Genomic DNA, 6817 nt, shown 5'->3' on the forward strand with positions numbered 1-6817 from the left:
TTTCAGGGGGTGTTACATAAGGGGTGGGATTACATTTGTAGTGAGGAAAACAAACAGCGATGGTGATTTAACATTGAAGGTGATCTGTTACGCGTTCTTGAAAAGCAGGTGTTGAAGTGATGGCGACGATGTCATGGGGTAGGCCGTTCCAGTCCGTGGCTGCTCAAAGAAATAACGAAGCTGAAAACGTAGTAGTACGTGATAGTGGGCGGGCAACTTGAAGGGGATGACTGGTGCGGTGAGATGTGCGTGATGCGGCGGCGATATACAGTCGAACACGGATATATCGAACTCGAAGGGGATCGCGAATTAATTCGATATATCAAAAATTTGATATAAAAAATACAGGCCCAGAGACTTTACCTGAGGCGGACGATGACCTACCGATCGGCGCATTCAAGAATGACAACTATTTCCGCACACACGACGCAACGTAATGCTTTATTTGCGTGAAAAAAAAAATCGCTTATGTTGGTCTGCTTCTTCGCCTTGCAAATGAAATTAAAGACGCCAACCTCGATCTTATCGAGGCTGTTCAGGTGCGAAAGCCCGGTTCCTTCCATGTCGCCGCAACAACCGCGAATCAAGCTGAACGCTGCCGCCACTTCAGCGGTGGAGTACGAGCGTGTAGCCGCGCCCTCGTCCGGACGCTCTTCGTCGCCACTCGAGCTGTCAGCCTGGGTCCCTCCGACTGCAGCTACAATATCCTCGTCGGCGAGGCTCGCAACAGCCTGAACATTGCTGTCAACGTTCACATAATCGTCAGCAGACACTTCGGCTGGAACGGCAGCCGGGAAAAGGGACGACAACTCGCGAAATGCATCGTCCATGCACTCGTTGTCGCCGTCGCCGTCTTCGCAGGTTTCAGGAAGTTTGGCTGTCACAAGGCCTGCCTTCCAGAAGCAGTTGGCCACAGTATCCTGCTTCACGTCTCTCCAGGCGCCCGTCATCATTTGAATGGCCCCCAGCAGGTCAACCTTAAGCTCGGTGCCCATGCGGAGGTTCACCAAAAGCCTATCAATGAGTCGCCTCCTGTAGCAGACTTTGAACGACTTAATGATGCCCTGGTCGAGCGGCTGCAACTTTGCTGTCGTGTTCGCCGGCAGAAACTTGAGCGCGATGTTTTCGAGCTTGCAGGTGGTGTGATGGGCCGAGCAGTTATCGACGAGGAGGCAAGCGTGACGCCCCGATTTGCCCAGTTCGGCGTCCCACGCTTGCAGCCATTCTGTGAACAGCTGACGCGTCATCCACGCCTTCTTATTGAAGGCGTAGCGAACGGGGAGCTGCTTACAGTTTTTGAAGCAGCGCGGTGCCCTTGCTTTGCCAATCACAAAGGGCTGGAGCTTTTGAGAGCCATCCATGTTAGCAGCGAGCAGAACGCTCACGCGGACTTTGCTCATCTTGCCCCCGTGACACGTGCTGCCCCGGACGTCGAGCGTCTTGCTGGGCAGCATCTGCCAAAACAACCCGGTCTCGTCGGCGTTGAAGATTTCCGCGGATGAAAACTTTGCGCAAATTTCCGGCCATTCCTTCGAAATCCACTGCTGGATATCCTGGCTGATGACGGCTCCGCTTTCCCCAGAAATGGTTTTGCCAACTATCTTATGGCGGTTCTTAAACCTCTGCAGCCACCCTGTGTTGTCGGCGAAGTTGTCATCACCGAGTGCAGCGGCAAACCATTTGGCTTTAGCCATTAGCATTGGGCCATCCACCGGAGTGTTCTTAGCCCGCACCTCTAAAAACCACGCATAGAGGGCCTTTTCAACTTTCTCATGGGCAGGAGCGCGCACACGACAAGCTCCCGACGTTCGTAACTCCGCCGCTTTCGACTTTATGTCCGCCTTGTTTTTTAACAAGGTGCTTAGAGTGCTCCGAGGAATCCCGAAGTCGTCTGCCACTGTCGCACTTTTCTCGCCCGCCTCAACACGCTGAATGGCTTTCAGCTTTGTCGCAAAGTCCAGGTTCTTGCGCTTCTTGACGCTGCTTGTGCTTGCTGCAGCCATTGCTTCCGCGTCAGCTCACCACGATCCAGTCACACGTGTCGCGAGACGCACACAAAACAATAATGAACACGAAACACAAGAACGCGCACAAAACACAAGAATTCACGTGCGCAGCCACCACCAACAAAGCGCTCGCGATGGCCACCTCCGAGGGCGACAGCGACGTACGAAAGGCAGGAGCTGTGGTTGGCTGAGCAAAACTCGTGAAAAAGCAACAAGAAAAAAAAAAGGCAAAAGGAGGAGGCCACCGCCGCCGTCGTTCCTGGCTACCTTTTCCGAGCCGATCACTATGGTTACGCGGGGGAAGGATGAGAGACATTGGGAGAGAGAAAAATAAAAGCAGTTCCGCAAGTAGGGTGTTGCCGCAAGTCGGAGAGCGTGCGCAGCGGGAGTACCGTCTGAGCCTCCCTCCCTCTCGCTCTCACATTTTCCAAGCTTTTCGGGGGAGGCGCGGAACACGCGGGTGCAGCGAGTGCCGAGATCGTGCGGCGTTCTATATATCCAATGGCGGGTAAAAATATCGTTCGATATAAACGTACGAATTTCTATACTTTTACACAGAATTTTCAAGGGGATAATTTACGAGTTCGATACAGACAATAATTCGATATAGTATGTGGGTTCGATGTATCCGTGTTCGACTGTACGGTGCTTGATTGAGAGGAGAATAAAAGAATTTGAGATAAAGGGTGAGGCTAGCAATGCGACGATGAAAAGAGAGGGGTGACAGTCCGGATGTAGCTTTCAAGGATGAAACACTGACGTCATATGAGTATGAGGAATGAATGAATCGGGCAGCACGATTCTGCACAGCTTCCAATGCGGTGATTAGATATGCTTGATGTGGGTTCCAGATGGGGGATGCATATTCTAATTTGGGTCTTATAAGTGATTTATACGCGAGCAATTTAACATGTGGTGGGGCAAGACGAAGGTGACGTTTTAGAAAACCGAGTGTTTTGTTTGATGCTGAAATGATGTTACCGACATGAACCTGCCATGATAGATTGGAAGAGAGGGTGACTCCTAGATATTTATATGATTGTACTTGCTCAATCTGTGTGTTAGAAATTAAATAATGAAAGAGATATGGATTGTGACGACGAGTGAAGGACATGAGTTTACATTTACTAGGATTGAGGGACATTAGCTAGTTATTACACCAATTTAGTACGTTGTTAAGCTCTGTCTGAAGAGTGTATTGATCGTGACAGTTATTAATGGTGCGGTAAATAACACAATCATCTGCGAAAATTCGAATACTACAGGAAACATGCAGGGGCAAGTCGTTAATATATATTAAGAATAGGAGGGGACCGAGGACAGAACCTTGTGGGACGCCTGAAGTAACCGGGAGAGATGTAGACAGATGGCCGTTAAGATAGACTGACTGAGAACGGTTAGTGAGGAATTCTTCAATCCATTTGAGAATATTAGGGGGTAGGTTCAGCTTTGAGAGTTTTAGTAATAGCCGGCGGTGGGGAACCTTGTCAAAAGCTTTAGCGAAATCAACAAAGATGGTGTCGGTCTGCATGTTACGGTCTAGATTAGTGTGCATGTCGTAAAGGAAAAGTGCTAGTTGGGTTTCGCAAGAGAGGCCCTTACGAAACCCATGTTGTGAAGGGTGAAAAAAATGGTTTCGGTCCAAGAAGTTTACTATTTGTGAGTAGATGACATGTTCCATGATTTTACAGGGCACACTAGTCAATGAAATGGGGCGGTAATTCAAGGGTGAGTCTCTGTTACCTGATTTGTAGACTGGAACGACCTTCCCCGTTTTCCAACCAAGAGGCTAAATTCCTGAGGAGAGTGACTGTGAGAAAATGAGACATAAATATGATGCACAAATTGATTCCACATTTTTCAATAGCTTTGAATTAATCAGGTCCATACCAGCTGATGATGAAAGTTTCGTATTATGAATTATGGATGAAATGCCTTCTTCGACGAACGTGACTGCCAGCATGGGGGTTTCTAAGTTAAAGGGTGGTAATTGTGAAGGTGCGTCGAGTTCGGTAGTGAACACAGATGTGAATGCATGGTTAAATATTTCTGCGCAGTCATGGTCAGTCACCGCTTCATGTGAATAATTCGTCAGTTTAATATCGGGAGGATGTGTTGGGTTTAAAACTTGCCAGAATTGCTTGGGGTTTCTTATAAGTAAGTTTGGTAAGTCATTGCGATAAAATGAGTACTTGGTGTTACGAACAGAAAGTAGGTATGATTTTTCGGCCTCGAAGTATTTTCCCCATGCAGCAGGCGTGTCGTTTCGTTTGGCGGTATGAAACAATCGTTTCTTTTTGTTTTCGAGTCGTTTTGAGTGCTGGGGAAACCATGGTTTATTGCGATTAGTATGAAAGGTAATCCTTGGTACGAACATATTAGTGAGATGATTTAATTTGTTCTTGAATATCAGCCAGTTTTCATGAATTGAGCGAGTGTGAAATGCGGATACGTATTCAGGAAAAAAGCTGTTAAGTTCTTCAGTTATTGCATTATAGTTACCCTTATCGTAGAGTTGTATCGTTTTGTCGGATGTCTGTTTTTGAGTCGAGGTAAATGAGAATAAAGCATGCATGACTTTGTGATCGCTGATTTCAGGAAGGTAACTGATGGATGATACATTCTTGGGGCTGCTTGTTAGTATCAGGTCGAGCGTGTTTGCTGATTCTCGTGAGACACGGGTTGGTTGGGAAATTAATTGAGTGAGGTTAAAATTTAAACAGACATCGATGAAGTTCTTCGCCTCTGCATGACACGTTATTGTAGAACTAGCTATGTTCTGCCAATCAATATCCGGGTAATTAAAATCACCAAAAAGAAGAATACGGGCATTTGGATATGTGAAAACAAGTTTATGAAGGATGTTGTTCAGATGACGTGGGAAGTCTGGATTAGTCTGGGGGGGCCTGTACCAAACGCCAAGCAGAACTGTTACAGGGGGAGCGCGACAGATGAGCCATATGGCTTCAATGTCGGATGCGACGTCAACAACAGAGCATGATATGCTTCGATGAATGGCAATGAGAACACCGCCCCCCCGTTTGCCTTTTCGATCGTTTCGATATACTTCAAAGTTGGGTAAATCGGCCAAAATTTCCGTATCCGTTACGTCACTATTTAGCCAAGTTTCTGTTAGTATTAGTATGTTGCTCCCAGATGACAACATGATGTTTGATACGAGTTCGCGCTTTGGAAGAAGACTACGGATGTTAGTGAATATTATCGAAAACGAGAGAACATTGTGCGGTGGAGCGGGTCGACGATTTGTTAAAGTTTTGTGACGGGGCAATTGCTATGCTATTTCCTTAACGGCTTGGGATGATGCGTCAAATACATAACGTTTTGAGCCGATGTGCAGGGTTTTGAAGCGCAAGGAGTACTTGTTAGAACTGGCTTTGGCAAACACTAGTAACTGTTTACGCGCGTGTCGAACGGTGCGGGAGAAGTCCTCTCCAATACTGTAGTTTGTGTCTTTCAATTTACGGCCATTTGATAACAGTGCGTCTTTGGTTTTATGAGATAGGAATTTTACGATTACGGGACGAATTCGGTCGGCTGAATGATTTCCGAGGCGATGCGCTCTTTCAATGTCGTTAGGTTCCAAGGTTATATCAAGATTTTTGCGGCAAACATCAATGACTAGTTTTTCTGACTCAGCCCACGTTTCAGCGCTAGCAGGGTCAGGGATGCCATAGAAAATAAGGTTATTCCGACGTGATTGGTTTTCCGCGTCATCCAGGCGTGTTTCTAGTTCTTTAATCTTTTTAGCTTGGTCGATTGTGGTTGACTGCATTATTTCAATATTGTTTCTGAGGTGAAGAAGTGTTTGGTAATGCGTTTCGAGATTGGCCATTCGTTTGACTAGGCTTGCTATGGTTTGGTCTGTTGTGTTCAGCTGTGTTTTAAGGCCCTGTATTTCCGTAATCAACAGGGTCTGTCCCGCGTTTAGCTTCTGTAGTTCAGCGAGTACAGTGGCGTTGCCCTCAGGACCAGGGTTAGCCTCAACGTCACCTGATAGCATGAGCAAGGAATGAATTACGTGAGCACACTCAACGGCAATGGCAACACAGCAGTGCGGGCTTGGAAACTGCACCAAAATATAATTACTGGATTTTTTAGCGAAGAGGGCATACGATGTACTGACCTGCATCGCAAAGGTAAGCGGATTAGGTGGCTGTGCTGTGGTGCAGTCACCGAGCCCACGAAGTGGTGTCAGCGGCTGAAGCTCTTTTATACATGTTGGCATTGTTGCTGATGTCGATGTGGCCATTCATGGTACTGTGATTTCCGGTGTGTGCAGCTCCTCTGGCGGCACATCCAGTAGGGACGAGCACCCGCCGGGCGGTGGATGGCAGGAGCCAGGGTCAGCTCCAGTGTACGGCAGTGCGCACACCGATGACGCCCCCGTAGACAGGCCTGCCAGGGACGGCAGCAGCAGGCTGGCAAATGCGAGGACGGTCGTCTGCATCGCAAAGGTAAGCGGATTAGGTGGCTGCGCAGTGGTGCAGTGACCGAGCCCACGAAGTGGTGTCAGCGGGTGAAGCTCTTTTATACATGTTGGCATTGTTGCTGATGTCGATGTGGCCATCCATGGTACTGTGATTTCCAGTGTGTGCAGCTCCTCTGGCGGCACATCCAGTAGGGACGAGCACCCGCCGGGTGGTGGATGGCAGGAGCCAGGGTCATCTCCAGTGTACGGCAGTGCGCACACCGATGACGCCCCCGTAGACAGGCCTGCCAGGGACGGCAGCAGCAGGCTGGCAAATGCGAGGACGGTCGTCTGCATCGCAAAGGTAAGCAGATTAGGTGGC

The 6817-nt window shown here is 48.3% G+C and overlaps 1 protein-coding gene across 1 annotated transcript; it reads right to left on the reverse strand.

Annotated features, from left to right (window-relative positions):
* Positions 1 to 5298: 5298 nt before the first annotated feature.
* Positions 5299 to 6168, reverse strand: LOC135915898 (uncharacterized). Its single transcript, XM_065449091.2, has one exon. The coding sequence runs from the start codon at positions 6154 to 6156 to the stop codon at positions 5299 to 5301; it is 858 nt and encodes a 285-aa protein (XP_065305163.2). The 5' UTR covers positions 6157 to 6168.
* Between the last annotated feature and the right edge of the window lie 649 nt (positions 6169 to 6817).

This window comes from Dermacentor albipictus, unplaced genomic scaffold (genome assembly GCF_038994185.2).
Source record: "Dermacentor albipictus isolate Rhodes 1998 colony unplaced genomic scaffold, USDA_Dalb.pri_finalv2 scaffold_13, whole genome shotgun sequence".
NCBI lineage: Eukaryota > Metazoa > Arthropoda > Arachnida > Ixodida > Ixodidae > Dermacentor > Dermacentor albipictus.